The 21,019-nt window shown below is 41.8% G+C and overlaps 1 protein-coding gene across 2 annotated transcripts in view; it reads right to left on the bottom strand.

Moving 5' to 3' along the window:
* The window catches only part of otud5a (OTU deubiquitinase 5a), a 39,549-nt gene extending 26,824 nt beyond the window's left edge, over positions 1–12,725 (bottom strand). The window contains exons 1-2 of one of the 2 annotated variants that reach the window (XM_085259086.1): positions 11,876–12,725; positions 4,990–5,080 (exon numbers count right to left, since the gene is read on the bottom strand). In XM_085259086.1, coding sequence (XP_085115212.1) covers positions 4,990–5,080; positions 11,876–12,463 — 679 coding nt within the window. In that variant the 5' untranslated portion in view covers positions 12,464–12,725. Of the gene's footprint in view, positions 1–4,989; positions 5,084–11,875 lie in introns of both variants that reach the window. The other variant, XM_085259085.1, reaches the window with a different exon arrangement.
* Positions 12,726–21,019: the final 8,294 nt, after the last annotated feature.

Raw genomic sequence — 21,019 nt, 5'->3', positions numbered from 1 at the left:
TCTTTGCACATCTGGTTTTCCAGATGTTTGACCATCTGTAGTTGCTTTATTATATTAGGCTCAAATATGGGTCAAAAAATAACAATAAATACTTCGTCTGTTAATCACTGGATTTTCTGTACGCTGTGATCGCGCTGACAGAGGGGTTCGGGTAAGTGTAAGAATAACAAGAGACCAAGCGAAGAAGACATTCAAGTAAACGTATAGGCACCAGAGGAGGTGACTTCTGGGAAATGCATCAGAGAGAAGAAACGGCCTCTGAAACCAGATGCGAGATGAGCCACAAGTGGACTAAGAGAAAATGAAACATGACACTTTTTTTTTTCTTTCATTGCACGTGTCATTTTAAGGTGCACGTCCATCGCCTCACAATCGTTAACCTAAAAAAAAGAAACAAAAAAATACGCACGACCATCTCTCTGTCGCGCTCGCCCGACATCATACATCAGTTATATCGGGGTTTTTTCCCCCCTATCTGAAGTACGAAACAACATAAGCTTCACTTTCTGTGAATATGTTGCAGGTTTTCAGTGTGTCTGAGCACTGATGCTGATGTCTGTCGTCAGTCACCTTTCGGAGGTAGACCCACTATGTGGGAATAAGTTTGGAGAGGAAGGTAACACGAATATGAAATCAAGTTCCAGTTCCGAGGTTGCGACCCTTCTGGGTCCGGTAAAAACTATTCAGGTTGTATTTGGTTACGTTCCATAAAAGAAAAAAATGATCAGAATCTGCTCTGAAATTCCCCCTTTGGTCAGGCTCCATTAACCACTGCAGCACCTGCAGCTAAAACATCCACCGTGTTTGAAAGATGGGCGGAGCCACTGTGAGATCAGTGGTAGTTAAGCCTCGAGCTGAGCTTATCACCACTGTGGTGTTTTGAAAGTGGACACAAAACGAGAAGGGTGGCTCCGAGTGTGAAACCAAGAAATATTTTTTTATTTTACAAGAAAAATGTTGTTTTCTAAAGGAGTTACTAGAATGACAAGAAACTACTAAAGTCGACCCCTGCTGGCTATTAGAAAGATCCATCTATTTTCCTGCGCTTGTCTAATTCAGGGCCTATCCCAGCTGCCACAGGGTGCGAGGTAGGGCACACCCTGCACAGGTAGAGCTGGGCGATATGAGATTTTTTCATATCACGATGTTTTTTTCATTTCAGGCGATAACGATATATATCACGATATAAGCCAAATAACTATATTTGTAAGATTTAAATGTGCCGTTGCTCACAAGTAAAATGTGAAATAATCAGCAGCTTGTTTTTATTTAAATATTTATTTCCCATAATAAGTTCAACAGGGTAGATGTACTTAAGGAACATGAGACTTTTTCAGATAAATAAAGGCAAATATTGCAAACTACACAAAAGGCAGCCGCTAAAGCGTTTAAGTTTCAAAATAGAACAAACGAAACAGACTAAATTGTCAATTCCACTTAGAAACAAAATATTAATTCTAAAAATAAATCTTAGTTTGTTTTACAGAAGAACAGACAAAACTGACTAACTTTTGTCAATATCAAATAAACTGAGAACTAAAAGGAAATTCTCAATCTCTCCTTGTTGTATAGCTGAGCTTTTCAAACAGTTTTAACAGTTACTTTAGTCTGACAAAAGCCGAATGACGAATTAGCGCTTCCAGTCAGAGACTGAGGCTACGTCCACACGTACACGGGTATTTTTGAAAACGGAGATTTTCCGTTTTCGTTTTAAAAAATAATCCCGTCCACACATAAAGGCAGAAATGAAGGAAAACGCTGCTATGAACATGCCAAAGCAGCAGGTGGCGCTAGATTCCTAACCGTGCCGAAATGTTGGCCAATCAGAAGTCTAGAAGCCTCGGTGGGAAAAAGTAAACAAAGCTGGGGCATAGAAGCAGAACCGAGTCGTATGTGTGGACGGACAGTAACTGTGTGTATATGTAAGCATTTAAACACTGCAGAGAGTAGAATTAACAGTATTGTAGAAATTCATTCACCGAAACAATAACGTGGCGCACAGTGTGAAGCATGCACCAGTTTATTGTATTTCCAGACTTGCTTTCGGCACAATTTCCAGTGCACGCTACTCTGTTTTTTGTCAGACTTGAAATAGCCGAAATACCTTCACCCTACGGAACTTCTATGGCTCTTCCGTTCGACAATCTCTCCGGCGTTGGAACCATCATCTGTTTTCTCTTCGGTCACGCTCGGTTGATTTTTCTAGTCGGCACACTCATTTCCTCCATTACGCGCTGGCTCCATTACCCGCTGGCTGCTTCCCAAACAAACACACGTGCGGCTTGGCACTTGTGCTGTATGTAACAAGTCACGCGACGTGATGCTGCGGCTGTGATTGGTTCGGCTCTGCGCTACTTAATTTGGATTGGCTGACCTTTTTTTTTTTTTTTTTTTTTTTTTTAAGAGGACAAGAGCGGCGAGGTCTATCGCGATAGCTTAATTTCTCTATCGAGTAAAAGTTATATCGCCATACATATCGTTATCGTTCTATCGCCCAGCTCTATGCACAGGTCACCAGGGCAGCAGGGCTAACATAGACAGACGAACACTTTCACACCTACAGCCAATTTAGAATCACCAAACAACCCAACCCCACTAACTGCATGTCTTTGAACTTTGAGAGAAAGCCAGAGTACCCGAAGAGGAGAACATGTTACCACCACACAGAAAGGCCTTGGCTGGATGGTGGATTCAAACCCAGGACCTGCTTGCTGTGAGGCAACAGTGCTAACCTCTGTGTTGTTAGGAAGATGGCTCAAAACACGTGCCTTAAACCCGCCTTCTTCTAAATGGCCAGTAGAGGGCTCCTATGGGCTGCAAAGCAAAAACCAGTTGTTCAGAAGTTCTGAACACAGGCCCCGGCTCCTTTTCTCTCTGCAAACACTTTCCTGCTGATGTCACAGGCTCAATCGCTAGTTTCAAATCTTATTTCAAAAAACAAAGCTGATTTTGTAAGTTAGGGGGAGGGATGGTGGATATACTGGACAAAGGGTGGTGATGATGCCAGGCAGGAGGGAAAGAGGAGGACCTCAGAGCAGGTTTGTGGATGTGGTGAAGGACAACACGCAGAGGCTTGGTGTGACAGAGGATGGTAGAGACGGGGTGAGATAGGGAGACGAGCCACTGTGGCGACCCCTAAAGGAAACAGCTGAAAGAAGATGACGATTACAGTCAGGTAGGATTATCCTGAGTGTCCTCACCAGCCAACAACTCATCACAGTCAGAGCGTCTCTTCACTTCTGGTTACAAAACACCAAGACGGCGACAACAAAGATCAGTCATCGAGGCTTCATAACAACACTCCGTCTAACACTCTGATCCCATTGTGGTTACGTCCATCCTTTATATACAGTTAATGAACTAAACAGCAACTTCAGCTTCTCTGTGCTGCATGTAAATGATCATTTTAAAACGAAAGGAAAAAGAGTGATTTTTGATGTGAGGGTTTTGTTTTTAGCATAAAGGCTCGGTGTATTCTGGTTGACAGGGTGAAACTCAGGAACAACCAGAGTTTATTATCTAACAGCAGGAAGACAGGTGTGAGTTTACAGGTACTTACAGGCAGCGCAAACACACACACATGCACACATACACACACACAGGGCCGGGGTCAGTGCGATGATATAACTGCAGCTACACAATAGCCTCTACCTGAAAGACAACCTGGACTCGACTGAAAGGACCTCTGTGTGGCTTACAGGAACACACACACAGAAACCTTCATCTTTCACAGTGTGACCCACATTTCCAACACACACACACTCATACAAAAGAACAGTCTGTCAGCATCAGAGCACCCCCTGTTGGAACAGAGCAGCCCCAGCAGCAGGCTTGTGTCAGTATGACCTCAGGACTGCAGAGCAGGACTGCTGGTGTGTTTTGATGGTAGTGTGTGCTACCGACATAACCTGCTCTGGAGCAGGTTACATTTCACAAGCAGAGAGGAAGAAAAAAAAATAATCACAGCATGAAGGTGAATCAGTTCTCTGCCAGTAAGAAAAGCTTTTAAAACCTTTATTTTGGGCAGAGTCAGCTCACTTTCAAAAATATAATTTTTGAAAATCTGATCTTAACTGGATATTCTGTATCTGCACTTTTTATTTCATGCTGATTGAAACAAATGTTAATTTAAACGACATTTCAAAGCAAAGTGCCCAGATGTGCTTCGATGTGGCTGCTGAGTAACAGGACAAACTGGCTGGGGTCATTAACTTGAATTTAAATTGATTTTCTTTTGGAACACTTGCCAAACTCCACCTTAACACTGGCTAATGGCTGGGAAGTAGCCACGATGGCTCATGTAATACCTACGATAGAAATTATTATTCAAATCACACTCTCACCCCTGGCTACACCTCTGTGTAAAACCTGATGCTTCGCAGCTGTTGGTAAGGCTCCACCTTATCTACAGCGCTACAGTTACCTGGTAATTACCACAGGGTTTTCTAAACAGCTTTTCATTAAATAACGATCACTGTGTGACCTCTTTTCTTGCTCAGCATTCTCTTTTGTTCATGGAGAGGAAGTGACACGATTGTGGGAAATTACCTGACTTATCAGATCACCCTATGATTACTGCACCTAATCACCAATGACTGCTTCTTATGTCCTGATTGTTTCTCACACTGCTAAATCATTTTAATCGAGGTGAAATCTTTTTAAAAAATGTAAAAATGTAAAATAAAAAAACATAATATATGAAATTAATTTAGCTTAAACAAGAGAATTAACACACAGCAAAGACCTTTTTCAGCTTCATAGCTGAAAATAGTGTTATATGTAAAATGTAAACACATCAGGGCAAACCTACTGCAACACTGCCATCTGCTGTCAGCCAGAGGAAGTGCAGGGAACCAGCTCAGGAGACACCAGAACGCTGTGTGTGTGTGTGTGTGTGTGTGTGTGTGTGTGTGTGTGTGTGTGTGTGTGTGTGTGTGTGTGTGTGTGTGTGTGTGTGTGTGTGTGTGTGTGTGTGTTTTAATTACTCACCGACAGCTCTGAACAGACACGCGCCATCCTCCTTCATCTTCTTGATCACAAATCCTTTCTTCTCCCTCAGAGCTTTTTCAAACCAGTGCTCCTGCTGAACACACACACAGACACACACACAGACACACACAGACAGAGTCAGTGAACTGGGCCTGAGCAGCATTATATGTGAGGACCTAGAGGACAGTTTGCTCAGTTCCATTATTGATTCATTGCTGTGTTATTTTCTAGAATAATTAAATTCACCGTTTGGTTGCTAAAGCAGGAAAATGGTGCTCAAGTCCTCCAGGGTTAGTGGCTGGACATAACAAATGAATGAGATCTTCTGCAGGGAAAAGCAGCTCCTCCCATCCTGATCATCAGTTATCTAATGCTGATCAATAACAGTGGAGCAGACACACTGGTTTCTAACACTGCGGATGTTCAGGTGATCTCAGGAGCCCTAAATACCGACTTACTCCTCTTTGAGACACTGCTGAACAGGATGCTTTTTAATTTATAAAAAAAGAAGAAGAAGCAAATAATCAAAACTAAAAACAGTTTATTTCCTTATCATGTTCACTTTTACACTTCTGTAATCACGACATACCCTGATATTTCCCTCTCTGAGGATCAGTCTAAAAGTACAGAAATAAAACTTACAATCACAAACATAGCTGTGCTTTTAACCCCAGTTTTACCATATTTATCATTTTTATTGTTTATGTGTCTAAAATGTCTCACAGGTTCATTATATTCTGTATTTGTTGATGAGCTGAGGAGCTGCACCGAGGACCAGGATAAATCACATAAGCCTTATTTTGAACTGTGAGTCATGCAAAGCTACTCTAAAATGTAGAGATGTTTTGGACTTCCGCTATGACTGTGATCATTTATATAATTTATAATCCTAATTTTAATTTAAACAGGGTTTAATTAACTCAAACTTAAATACAGGTCCAAAAAAAGCAGGAAAACAGACAAATCTGTGTCAACCGAGGTAAGAAAGTTTGTTCGCCTCAACCTGTGTGTGTAATCATCCCTCACAGGCCCTAGAGTAGAGTCCAAGAATAAAAAACACACAGCTGGAAATTAGCATAATGGCTCCTCTTTAAATAAAAAGTCACACTTGGCTCATTAGTCAAACAAAAAGTGAAACCATGAACTAAAGTCAGATGAAGAAAGGCTAAAAAAAACAATAACATGTTTAACACTGGACATCTGTCATAACACAAACAGGTTATAAAAAGCACCGATACCGAAAGTGCGAGTCAGCGACGGCTTCGTGAACAGGACTGAAAACTGGCTGGGTTTAACAGCAGGACACAAATGTCACAAGACGAGTTCTGAACGGATTCGTTCTGTCAGTGCTCGATCGCTGCTGTGCGAGCCGGTCGGACCACTTCAGGCAAAGAAAATGCTCCGATTTCTGAGAATAAAGCTGCAGGCTGGGAGCAGAACGAATGTAAAAAGCATGACCGCGGCGTGGCATCGGCCTCAGCTTTCACTTTAATACAACAACACGTCTGAAGAACAACAACAAACCAGAGACGTTATGTGAAAGAGACACAAGGAATTAAAGAAATTGCACAATTCTGTTTTATTATGCTTTGGCCTCTACAGGGCCACTTAGGGCTGTTCCATATAACGACATATATAAAAACGTCTGTGTTTCATTTTACGCAAAATAAACGTTTTGATGGTCACTGTAGTGGCTATATTAATTTCTTAAAGTTCTCTCTTTCTCTTATATTTAATATAACCACACTATGGACGGACAAGCGCCTGTTTTTATGTGTTGTCTTTAGCAATAACGACGGTAAAACCACCCACATAAACCTTTCACAATAAAGCTCAAGATCCTGTTGAGACTTTTCAAAATAAACTGAATCACGTGAAAGATGCAGATTATTTACGGATGAGAAGCCAAAAAGAGCCGCCAGATGCTAAAAAATAAACCTTAGACTCAAACGTTAGAACAGGCTTTTCCCCGCAGCTAGGGCTGCAAGATTAATCGTTAGAAAATCGCGATCTCGATTCATACTTATGTGCGATCTCATTTCCAAATGACAACGATTAAAAAAACAAAAAAAAAAGACGACGACGACGATTGTACCGCATTTTGATCCGGGACGTAATCTGCATGAAAACAAGCGCTCACTCTTCCTGCTCAACAAATGACAAGGGCGGAGCCTTATACCACGTGATACAGAAGCTGTGCCGTGTGATGCTAAAATTAGCAGGGAAAAAACAACGGAGAGCACGTCAGGGATGACAAGAAAGTGACAGGAGAAAATCCGTCCCGGTCAACCACCCAAACATCAATAACGGGAACCTTATACAGCGCTTCCCTATACCCGTCGACCTCCCGCAGGCACAAAGACATTACGGAGGCTATCACTTATCACCTGACCAAAGATATGGCTCCATCAACACTGTGCAAAACGAGGGATTTAGGAAAATGATCAACACCCTAGACAAACGCTACACAGTGCCGTCCCGCAACTATTTTTCTATTGTTGCACTACCTGCTCTGTACACGCAGCGTCGGGCAACGGTGGAGACGGAATTTCAAGCAGTACAACATTTTGCGGCAACAAAACGTGAGACATTTGTTGTTTTTATGTTTATTTATTGTTTTTATGTTCAGTCTCAACTGTTACGAAGTTGATGTGCAGTTAATAAGTGCAATAAATATTTATACTGGAAAAGAAAATGGTGAGAGAATCGTGATCTCAATTCTAAGCCAAAAAATCGTGATTCTCATTTTATGCAAAATCGTGCAGCCCTACCCGCAGCACGCCGTGTAATAAATACCCACAAAGAAAACGGAGGCTGTTACAACTTATGTCTAAAAATGTATAGTTTCATGCATCGGTTAAAACACTCGACTCCAGGTACATGACGCGCAGCTGCAAACACTTCAGCAAGTCGAGCTGCCCGAGATTTACAGAATTTACAGAAAATGTTACATTTTTGGGATTTATATCGTTATCGGACGATAGATGTCTTATATCGGGATATGAGATTTTGGTCATATCGCACAGCCCTAGCGCCACTTTATTGCTGTGTTTCATTGCAGCACTTTAATGTACTTTATTTAGATTTTTACACAGAGGTTTACTTGCTGAACTGCCCGGTTTTGTTTACACGTTTCCTTCGATCGAGCTTCTTTCGTCTGGGCTATTTTTAACTTTTTGTAAAGTATTATTTGTTCTATTTATCATTATCGATATGACTTGTCGATTCTCACTGGCTCCTCTTTGAGTCACCACCATCACCAAGCAGCACATCAAAGACATTACATTCATACAAATTACTTGCATGCTGTGTGGACGCAATTCCCCTCTTTGTTATGATCACTCAAAAAGTAATTATTACTCACATTACACAGGACACTTTTCTTAAACATGTAAAAATGCAGTACATTACTTAATTACTCCCAGAAGAAAATAATTCATTATATAGTTCTTACATTACTTTCACGTCACTGTGTAAAATGACCTAAAACACACCGCCTGAGGTAATTTCTCATTTAACAGTTGAAACTGCAGACCTACACACCAACACAAATCCTATTGAGGACACACGTATAATCTGTCTCTTAGTATTAGACAAAGCCTCTTATAGCAGAAAACAAAGCCAACAGCAAAGATGAAAACCAGCACAAACAGACTTTAAAGCGATCGCCACGGTGAATCTACTGTAGAGACATGAACAGGTACAAACGGAGGCTGCAAACTGCTCATCAGTTTGTTACCTGTTGAAGTTCAGGGTGTGTCTGCTGGGCTGGGGTCAGTGTTCACTCAGCTTTAAGTCACTCTGGGTTCTTGGCTAGTTAGCGTTGCAGTTTACACTTTACCACCGCACTCACTCTTTGTGCAGTAAAAATAAAACTAATGACCATATCCTGCACCACTATTTTCCTCCTCCGACACACAAACTGATCGTAGCACAAGTGCACGAACCGATAAGTGTGATCGACAGACAAGCAGACTAACAGCCCCAAGGAACTGGACTACTGGGAACTGGTTCTCTACGCAACTGGTTACCGACTCCCATCCCTAATTCAACCTGACATCCTCGTAATCAGCAAATTCTTTGGTACAGTAACTTTTCTATATTAGGAAAATGAGTTTGGCAAATGTAGGTTACAGAGAGACCTTTCATGTGCTATGATTTGTTATAAGCAGCCATCCATGTCCCACTGTGATATATGACCCTTGAGGTTTTTCTCTGGTGAAAAACTGACTTGAAATTGGCGCCGTTTTTCTACTGAAACTATGACATTTCCCATGATGCTGACGCTCAGAGCTGGTTACAGAAAAATCAATCTAAATTTCTAAATGAAAGGACATTCTGTCTGCAGACTGTGAAACAAAACTGATTTGGCTGCAGTTTTTTTAAAATGAAACTTTAAAGTGTTTTTCAGCATTTCCTGTTATGAAGTATAATGACTACAAAACGCTAACAAAATGAGGTGAATTGACTTGTGCCCTGTACTTGGAAGGCCACTAACTTGTTATCATATCTTGAAGGTAACATTTTGCAAGGTTTCCTTAAATATACAAAGTTATTGCACCAAAACAAACACATAAACAACTAACAAGCACACAAAATAGAGAACTTCCATCAGATGTGGATGATTTTATAATAGGCTGTTCCTCATCACTCCCTCCAAATAGATTTTTTTATCTGGCTCAATCTGAACTAAGAAGCGAGTTTGAGGATTTAATGAGGGGCAAAAAACAAACTGCTGTAAAGAGATGAACTCGACTTAAAATACAAGGAAAAAACAACAGTTTCATATATAAATCAAAGCAAAAGAAAAAATTATTTAACCTGCACCAGAAAATACTAAAGACCGGATATAACTTAGAAATATCTCCATTTAAAGCAACCAGGGACTGTAACATCTAGTCCTTTTTACTGAATCAGAAACACCTCCAACATCAAACTGAGTAGCACTTCAAAGTTCATTTCTGCTTGATATAGTCGCGTTATTGATCCGTAAATATCAAACATCTATTCTGCTTGAGATTCAAATTAAAAGCCTCCCTGCAGAGTGCTTCGGTTCAGGCTCAGTTTGTCATTCTGTGGATCCCCGACACTGAGTCAAGTAAAACTTCTGGTTTAATCCCGACTTTTCAGTGTTAAAAAGGCAGTTAACATCTTAAGCTTAGGTTTACCATTGCCATGGCAACTAGGCTGCAGACCTAACCTGCTCCATGTTCACGATAAGAGAGCAAGAGGTATGAAATCACCGCCTAGTGACGAATCAGTTCTCCAGGAAACAGCGTCACCATTCCTGGAAGATCCTGCTGACCTCACTGCACTGCAGAAAGAGTGTTTAAAGTCTTTGTTTTCCTGATGAGCATCAGGAATAAATACAGATTCTTAAGACACAACATAATTACTTGATTTTTGCCTCTGGTTGACTACATTTTTTTTTAAATTAACTGTTCTATGATTGTAAGTATAATCCTAAAACAAAGAACCTATTTGTACTTGTAGACCTTTTATCAAGTCTACATGGAGACCGAGTCAGTGGATGAACCACCTCAGGATTTTTACATTTATTCTTTACTCACTCTCAGACTGTTGAACACCACCAGCAGCTGAAAGAATAACACTTTCTTACACACATATAAACAATGATTTAACTGAACAAAAATTCTAATCAGTCAAATTCGCTCATGTCTTAATGACAGAGCTGTGAGAAGTCTGTTTAGTTACACAGTCGGCTTTCTTCTCTGGCTTCAAACAGACTTTAACTTTATTACCATAGCAGGTCTTTTCCAGTCTTATTGACAAAAACGCCAAAGTGCGCACACATTCATACTAACAATCTGCTGCTTTGTCTGCAGCAGCTGTGTTACTCCCAGTCTGTATTATCCGTTTAACCATATTGTTCACAGTTTTCTATTCTTTGTAAAAATCAGGTGTTCAGCTGTCTGCAGACCTGCCTGTGTTTCTGACTTTTTGTTGTTTTTTTTGTATATTGATAATATCCATGTTAAGGTTACAGAACATACAGAGAGGATATCCGTACCCTGAACTTGTTTCATAGTACAGGTGTCCAACAAACGTGTTTAGAATTTCTAGCATGCAGTCAAGTATCTCGGTAAAGAGTTGTACAAAACCTCATCACATTCTCCAAGAAAAAAAAACAAACCCTGAACATGGGCGACTTCTGAACAAAGAAAAACATTTAATTGAAATTAATCAATAGGTAAAATAAGCGTTTGGTGTTATTATATTCAACAGAGAGCTGACAAAAATGTGTCCTGGAAATAGTGGCATGAAAATATTTTAATTCTTAGTTTATATTTCATATGCGTAATATTATGATTCAAAAACGTGTATGTAGCAGTTATTATCCTTCCAATCTGGGAACATCTGGCTGTTTATTTTAGCCTCACCTGAATGGGCCGTGGAGACAAATGCAGCTCTCTTTAACAGTGTTTAAATGTGTGCCTAGAGTGTGTTTGTGGTTAGTTTTGGGGTAAATGTTTAACTGCCAGGTGATCAAACGTCCGTGCTGTTGCTATGGTTGCCCCAAACGGGTTTCTCTTAAGACCTCAGGTGAGCAGACATGATTAGCAGGTTACTTAATGAACGCCCCCTCCCCCCTCCACCACCACCAATTGTCCCCACAGCCTGCCTCTGGAGGGAAACGACTCATTGGGCTTAAGCGTAAAACCGAACAATAACAGCAATTTCTTCCCTCTTAAAGTTAACTTAAATCCTTATTTTCTGCTTCCTAGTGGCCTGTGCTGATTTTATACGTTTTGTTTTTGGTCTTTAAGTACCTGAGTTCTGGTAAAAGTGCCGGAAATCACCTGTGCAGGAGCACTAGCAGCTCCGTTAGCCTTGTTGCTAATGTTAGCTAGCGTTAGCGTCCTACCTGCTCCACAGTAGCTGGGTCCATGGACTGAAGCCGGGCGGCGTTCTCGTACTCGTCCTCGCTGTTGTTTCCGGCTCCTTCCTCCGTGTCCTGGCTGGACCCTACACCTCCCGGTCCGGTCACCCCGGGCTGGCCTCCGCCGGCCAGCGCCCCCACCACCCCACCGGAGCAGGTGCCTGCCTGCCTCCGCCTCTTGCTCAGCCCGGGCCCGGAGCAGCAGCTGCCGATGCCTCCGCCGCATCCGACGACGCCGGACGACACGACGAGCTCTCCGCGGGACCCGGCAACCATTCCGCCGCTGTTGTCCCGACCATCGCCCGGCCCCACAGGGGACACGGAGCCGACGGGCGGCGGAGAGGCCTGCTGCGGCCGGGAGCTCGCCTCAATGCTCCGCCTGTCGTCCCTGGCGGAGGGTGGAGCGGGCTGGTAGGACCAAGGCGGAGGGGAAGCCCTCGGTCGGGTTCCAGTTCGCCCTGAGTGCGGGTGAGGATGTTGGTGAGGGTCGGAGCCGGTCCGACGATCGCTGTCATCTGCGTGGTCCGAGACGCCGACCCCGGAGCTAGGCTTCTTCTTCGGGAGAATAGTCATGGTGGAGAGTGTGGAGGAAGCAGGGAGGGGGTCAGAGGGTGACAAGTCCTCCCTTTCTAGATCAAATAAGACGGTCTACTCGCCCTCCGGCCCGGCCGTTTGGCACCAATCACCGAGCTAAGGCTCTTATCGACCCGAAATGGACACAAAAGCGACGTTTCTGCTCCTTTTCAACGGTTTAGTTGAATAAAAACAAAACGCGTCTCCCTCTTCCGTCCACAGCGCGTCCGGTCACAACATCAACACAACATGACGTCACGTCCGGGACGGCTGCCACGGCACGTTTACGGCAGGACGTCAACCAGACCTTTGTTTTTATTCCGTGTTTATTTTAAAATCCAAACTTTATAATAAATATTTTATTTATTAGAAAAAATCTTTTGTTTGTATACTACTACAACTACTACTACTAATAATAATAGCAGAAATATATAGTTATTACTAATAATACATTTGACATGACAAACAAATACATACACAAAATAATGAGCTTAATTAAAAAAATAAATTAAATTAAATATAGAATTGCTTTTACATATAACTTTTTGCAATTTATAGTAATATTATTATTAACCTTTATTTAACCAGGAAAAGTCCCATTGAGATTAAAAACCTCTTTTTCAAGGGAGTCCTGGCCAAGAGGTGACAACATTTTGAAATTACAAAGTTACATACATATTATAAGTAACAATTACATTACGTTATACAATTTATTCATTTCAGTTAAGTATGCAAAAAGTATGTAATCAGTGTTATTATTTAGTATGTATTATTAGTATATTTTGAATGTAAATGCAGAAAAAACATCCTGCAGTTATAAGTTGCCTTTTTTCTCAGTGTCTCTTTAATCTGAACTCTCCGCATCTAAATGTGACATTTTCTTGCTGTGTGATATGAGAACTTTTCTCAGAACAAAACTGTGTAGGTGTAATTTTGAAAGGGTTAGGATGGGATTCACGACCAAATATTTCAGGTCAGTTTGCTAGCTGGAGACTTTCTGAGCTACATAAGCTCTCACACAGAAGATGGGCCCTGCAGATCTGCAGTTTATTATTAGGAACTTTCTCTCTGAACTTTTCTCTATATGGACACCTGATTTTTACTCTAAATGCAATTGCAGAAATATGAAGTGTCTTCAGATAAATAGGAACACAAGTTCACATTGCATAACATCATAATCTAAAACTCCACAGAGATAACCCAATGAACTGCCTGGCAGGCTCTGACTTAAAATGTTTCAATTTGATATCTGAACCAAGGAAAACCCTATTCATCTAACCATCCATCCACTGAGCCCATCCCAGTGTTGTGGGGGGATAGGTGGGGTACATCTGTAGAGGTCACCATTCTGTTGCAGAGATATTTACTAATACATATACCTTGTACTTTAAAAAGGCATATTTTCCCTCAGAGAACAGAATTAAATGATGTGACTTTTACCAGGTTTAGATAAGACATGTAATTTGAATGTGAGCACGAAGTTAAGCTTTAGAAAAGAAAACTGCTGAAAACTGGTACATTTATGAAAAAAGTAAAGTGAGTTGGTTCTTGATCCAATAAAATACAGCTTTTCTCATTTTTATTTCATGAGTTTAATCTTTAATTTCGACCCTTCTGAGTTGTTTGCCTAGATTGTTTCTTTTACAGCATTTTTGTTTTCAAAGGCCGTCATTGGCTGTCGTAACTTAACCCTATTGAAAATAGTAGAACACAAATTTCTTCCTGTCAGGCAGTAAAACAGACTGACTAAAAAAAAAAATATATATATATATATATATATATATATATATAGAGAGAGAGAGAGAGAGAGAGAGAGCGAGAGAGCGAGAGAGAGCTATCTCTCTCTATATAAAATGTATAGAAAAGTCTGGCCATCTGTCTTTACACAGCGACATAATTCACGGCAACAACTGCTGGTTGAGACAAAAGCAAGAAAACAGCCGAACAATGATGTTTGACAACAGGTCATGTAGGTGTTGCCTAGCAACCAGAGGAGAGGAATCAGTTAGTGATGGAGAACAAATAGACCGCTGCGTTCAGCTCGGCATCCTGAGGGAGAAGCTTCACAAACCAAAACGAACCAGAAGTTACTCCTGATCGCTTTGTTTTGTTTATTTAAAAAAGAGCTTTATGTGCAGCCCTGATGGCGCCACCGTGTGGCCGACGTGCTTATTACAGTCAGGAGAAACAGCGCTGCCGCTGTGACTGTGACCCAGTTAAGAACAAGTTCAGGATGACATTATCTCAAAGAGCTGAGAGTGACAGGAAGCAACCAAACAGACATATGCAATAACAAAACAAATTTCACGCAACAAAAGAAACGTCAGGAGTGAAAACTCACAGGTTATTTTAGTGGATACTGAGTGGATTTATCCTGTGCTGTTTTCAAGGCCAGGAGGGGTGCTGGCTCATGATTTCAAAAGTTATATACACACACACACACACACACACACACACACTCATATATACATATATATATGCGCAGTATCTTAGGACAGAGATCTCCGATGTTGTTCCCGGGATCTGCTGGAGCCACTCGCCTAGCTTGGGAGTCACCGCACCTAGTGCTCCGATTACCACGGGGACCACCGTTACCTTCACCCTCCACATCCTCTCCAGCTCTTCTCTGAGCCCTTGGTATTTCTCCAGCTTCTCGTGTTCCTTCTTCCTGATATTGCTGTCATTCGGAACCGCTACATCGATCACTACGGCCGTCTTCTTCTGTTTGTCTACCACCACTATGTCCGGTTGGTTAGCCACCACCATCTTGTCCGTCTGTATCTGGAAGTCCCACAGGATCTTAGCTCGGTCATTCTCCACCACCCTTGGGGGCATCTCCCATTTTGACCTTGGGACTTCCAGGTTATACTCGGCACAGATGTTCCTGTACACTATGCCGGCCACTTGGTTATGGCGTTCCATGTATGCCTTGCCTGCTAGCATCTTACACCCTGCTGTTATGTGCTGGATTGTCTCAGGGGCATCTGCACCTGGGGTCTTGCCTGGTGTGATAGACCCCAGCCTCTATGGATCTTGTGCTCAGAGCTTGTTCTTGTGCTGCCATGATTAGTGCCTCTGTGCTCTTTCAGTCCAGCTTTGTCCAGCCACTGGTAGGATTTCTGGATATCAGCCACCTCTGTTATCTGTGGTACATACCGTGCAGGGGCCTGTCCTTCTTTCCGCTTACATACAGCCTCAGTGTGCCTTCCCTCTCTTTGTTACCATCCGACTACACTTCTCCAGCCCGAACGACATTCCAATGTCATTGCTGTATAGCCTGGTAGTGTGGATCAGTGAATCGATGTCTCGTTCACTCTTGGCATACAGCTTGATGTCATCCATGTACAGGAGGTGGCTGACAACTGCTCCATTCCGTAGTCGGTATCCGTAGCCAGCCTTGTCAATGATCTCACTGAGGGGGTTCAGGCCTATGCAGAACAGCAGTGGGGACAGAGCATCTCCTTGGTAGATCCCACACTTGATGGCGACTTGTGTTATGGGCTTGGAGTTGGCCTCTAGTGTTGTACGCCACATCCCCATTGAGTTCCTGATGAAGGCTCTCAGGGTCCTGTTGATCTTGTACAATTCTAGGCATTCCAGTATCCAGCTGTGGGGCATTGAGTCATAGGCCTTCTTGTAATCAATCCAGGCAGTGCACAGGTTGGTCAGTCTGGTCTTGCAGTCTTGGCTGATTGTTCGGTCTACCAGTAGCTGGTGTTTTGCGCCTTGGGTATTCTTGCCCATCCCTTTCTGTGCCCCACTCATGTATTGACCCATGTGCCTGTTCATCTTAGCCGCTATGATGCCTGACAGGAGCTTCCACGTGGTGCTGAGGCAGGTTATTGGTCGGTAGTTGGAGGAGACCGGTCCCTTCTGGGGGTCCTTGATGATCAGGACTGTCCGGCCTTCGGTTAGCCATTCTGGGTGTCAATATTTCCATCTATCAATATTTTACACTTGACAAATGGAAATGTTTAAAATCTATGTAAAATCTATGACAATACATGTGAGGTCTTTGAATCCTTCTTCTTCAGTTGTTTAATTGTGCAGAATTAACACCACTTCCTGTTTATGTATGTATCATAACCAGGATCATTCATCAAACAGATGCTTAAATGTTATCATGAAGTGTATAAACAATAAAGAGGCAGCAGGCTGTGAGGTGACAAAGTGTATTTATATAATTTCCCCTCCCACACACACTCTCACACACATATCTTTAGTTACAGTTGGTGCTCAGTGTTGAGTAAATAATAATAATAACAATAACAATAACAATAATAATATAAGCAATTCTTGAAATATAGAGTGATGCACTTTATACAAAATACCCTGGATATAAGTGTGGAGGTTAATGAGAACAGCTGTGTGACGAGTCGCTGGTTCTGCTTGTTGTTTGCTGTGATGGACACCAGAGGGCGCCCCCAACAACTCTATCAGGTGTAAAGGTTCAGATTTCTGTTCACGTTTACTAAACCAAAACATATTCGGATTCTTTGATTTTCAAAAGCCAGCAGGAGCCACATGTCCACAGTTATTGGGCTTTATTTTATGCGCATGTTTAACAAAGGAAAGCATTCAGAGACCAGGAGATGTTAAACTAGGAGATAACTAACCATCTGAATTTAAAAAAATAACTGCAACAGCCACGAGGTGTATTTTATTTTCATTAAACTGGGCTTAGACAAAAAAGTAGAAAGACCCATCAAATCCATCCATTTACTTAACCATGTATCTAATCCAGGGTCACAGGGGGGTTGAGCCCTTCCCAGCTGTCACTGGTCAGAAGGTGGGGTACACCTGGACAGGTGACCAATCCATCACAGAGTAAAGTCCAGGAGTTGTATGACAGAAATAGAAAAACATTTGTCAGGAAGCTGAGATTAGCTCATGAAGAAAACACACATCTTTGACATTCCTACTTCTGATGGGAAAACATAACAGGGACGTCAAATGGAGCAAGCTCCTGTTTCTTCGCGGTGAGCGACCTGAGCTGCATGCAAAAATCAAAACAAACAAACAAACATTTTGGTTTTGTAAATATGAACAGAAGGTTATTGTGAGCTGCTTCTTGTTTCTGCTGTTTCAAACATCAAGGAGGTTACACAGTTGGCCTGGTTTGTCTGTTTGTTTGTTGGATTGCTTAAAAAAAACAATCAATGGATCTGCATTTAAACTTTACTGACAGTTCAGCTTTTGGAGTTGATCCAGATCCGGAGCCAGGAATTTTCGGCGTTCTTTACCACTGGGACAATGGACAAAACTGCACATTTCACATCATCCATCAAAGGAGAATTTGGGAGGTAACAGCTTGATGCTCTCAAGGAAATTTCACAAAGTAACCAGAGCCAGAGCCAGATGTCCTTCTGGATCCAGAGGTTCAAATCATGGATAAAGGAGGGCATGTTTAGCCTTGGCGGTGGTGCACAGTGTTGGGCTGCCGTTTTTGCTTCAGTTGGTATTTTGGTGATTCAATCGTCTGTTTTAAAGATTGTTAAAAAAAACAGCAGTAAATTACATTTGTGTCTGAGAGACTCAGAGTGAGGTTCACTGAGTGAGGTTTGCATTTTGCAGTTTCCAAGAAAAAAAGCTTGAAGGTCAAAGAGAAAAATGTTCAGCGATCACTTTGCATGTTGGAGACAAATCTGAAACCAGGAATGTGCAGAAATGTTGAGTTTGTGGTTAAAATCTTAGATTTTAGTTTAGAGTTTATCTCAGTCTGGCTTCAGTTTAAAGCAGAACATCATCACAGTGCAGAACCAGAGAGACACCTTTAAAACAGCATGTGATGTTTGTATATACAGTTCATACTCTTTGAAATGCCCAGAGCATCCTTTGGGTGTTTGTTCCTGAAGTGTTTTGGTTGACAGACAGCTGAGGGAATATTTGGCTGAAAGTCTGAACAACAAAACCTGCAAACTGAGGATCTGTAGGAGGATCAACACACGAGGTGAACCTGTCCCACTGCTGTTTCAGGTGTAAAAGTGAGAGAATTGATTTTTTGACTCTCAATAAAAGTTTACAAATTTAAATCACATTTGTTCGAGTATTCGAGAAGATCAAACCCCAAAATCTGAGCATCATAAGTCATCTTAAAGATCGGGAACATCAGGGAATCAGCTCTGTCTGAAATCAAACCAATCAAACTGTGATCCACTGGTCATGTGACATGGCGGCCATCACAGCAGCTCAACTTTCTTGAATTTTGAGGTCTGGTCTTGGTCCATCAGTTATTACAAAGTTTATTTGGGATTATGGATTTATTAAATTCATTTTTTATGGCACAAACAGCCATCGTGTTCACATCTGAGTGAAGGCAAACTCTGCATTCACCAAAGAAAACCAAACTTGGAGACAGATTGAAGAAATTCTGTAATTCTTGTTACCGCTTAAAAAATATTAATCCTACTTTGACTCTTACAAGAAACGTCGAGGTTGGAAAAAATGAAATAAAAATGAAAGAAAAACTGGCCGATCAAAACGATTGATCAATTTTCTGCCCCCTGATTTATTTGTCTGGCTACTCAAACTAGATGACTGAAACGAAATATTAAGCTCTGTATGTTAGAATTAGAAGATCTCATAATTACCTCTGGATAGTTTTACATTATTGCTTCACAGTTATGAGATCAGAGACTTAAAAACCCCCAAAACAATCTCTCCTGTAGTTATGAGAAGAAAATCCCAAGATCTGCCTCTCCTGTTTCTGGACGTCACCACAGTGGACGTGACTGAAGAGCAACTTTCAGCTTTAATTCAAAGGCTTCACGAACGGAACAAAGGACGGAAACACAGCATTATTCCTAGACTTCCTAATTTTTCAAATATGAAAAAGAATTCTTATATTAAAAATTGCTACTTTGTCAAATTACTTTTGATCCTCTGGAGGATGGTGTAAAAAATGGTTGTAATTCCTAAACAATGAACGTAATCTTGTTCTGAAAGCTCTTGAATTTAAGCACAAAGTCTGCATTTCAGTCACTTTTGGTGAAAGCAGAGTGTTTGTGGTCAGAGTCGGAGCGTAACGCAGGATCCTCGCTCCTCCAGCAGTTTGCAGGCTGTCACACGGACATGGTTTTATACAAACAGTCCTAAACACGAGTGCAAAGGCATGCAGCAGTACCCGCCTCCCGGTGCGGCGTCACCCACAAACCCAGAGGACATCACATGATAGAAAAGAGATTACAGCTCTGCATTAGCGAACAAACAACAGCAGAACACGGTCACCGTTAGTGTTCGTGCGCAGAGCGCTGCTCCCGATGCAGTCAAATATATAAAGGTTATGCATTCATGCTGCTGATGAAGACGAGTGTGTCCGGCGACGGGTTTCAGGAGGATTAAAGGTCCTGTATTCAGACAGGAAGTGGAGTCTTGTGTTTGGTTTGAAGCTGACCTGAAAGAGGATGGACATCAAGTTCTAAAAGTACAGCTGGAAAACATAAATATTGTTTATATTTATATAAACAATATCAGACAAGATCGCACTAGAAGTATGTAAGAAGCTGTTTGAGACGCAGTATGTTGCCACTCAGCATCCACCCAGAAACACCTCGGGCATCTTTTGGGGCAGTTTTCCTGAAGTATTATCTAAAGAAAAGCAATCTTTAACGGTCACCGTGGCATAAAAGCTGCATGTAAAGAATCACCAGTAAAATCTGATGAATAACACTTAAAGGTTGGCTGACTTTACACGGAAACAAGGTTTTAGAAAAGTAGATAACTTAAACTTCTTCCACCATCTTTGCTGTTACAATTCCTCTCACAGGTTCAGGATCCACACTCAGTGGGAGTGCCTTTAGCTGAACATTGAATACAGAAATAGCAGACAAGCTGATGCACTGAAACAAGTTTAGATACTGTAACTAAAGTAGATTACTTTCGTTAGAGTAATCTTAGAGGTTGAGTGTGGAGGTGAACCTGCTCTTGACTTCCTCGTTTTATTCATTTAAAAAAGCCTCTGAACTCAATTAAAAGGAGGCGGGAAAGCCGGTTATTGGAATTTTATACTCTATTTGATTGCTCATGGTGCTTTCTTACTACTATCCTCAATCACACCAGAGGCCTATAACCTAACAGTTACACACTCACACTCTGATGGATGTATTGAGGGCGACTGTTGTGCCCAAGGATACTTCAAGGACCTCCAGCCTTCCAGTTAGCAGCTGACCCGCTCTACCTCCTGAGCCCCAGCCGCCCCAAATCAAACCATTTCTCACCTGCTGCACGACGTGAAGCTGTGAGCGGTGAGCAAACAGCACACGAAGGCATGTCTGAAGGTTTGTTTGTTCGTCCAAACCACAATAGTGAGTACAAAAACCTCCACAGGACCACGGTCAGAGGTCATCTAAGGTCGGGTCATTTCTAGTATGAAAACCTATTGCAGGTTGTTCACAGCACTCGGTTTGCTGGCGTATTTACCTTCCAAATGTTGTTTTCCTATCATCTTTATCTCTGGCTGTGACCTGCGGTCCTGTTTTTGGTTTTATTCATTTAGTTTATTCAATAAGTTTTTAAAAATGTATGACTTTTCAGGTGTTTTTGGAGTGAATTCGAGAG

The sequence above is a fragment of the Mchenga conophoros genome, linkage group LG20 (assembly GCF_057382185.1).
Source record: "Mchenga conophoros isolate Kocher_MC1m ecotype Shallow Benthic linkage group LG20, M_conophoros_male_GT1.1, whole genome shotgun sequence".
NCBI classification, from domain to species: domain Eukaryota; kingdom Metazoa; phylum Chordata; class Actinopteri; order Cichliformes; family Cichlidae; genus Mchenga; species Mchenga conophoros.
Note: the sequence above shows the minus strand (reverse complement) of the source record. Positions and strands in the feature narration are given on the sequence as shown.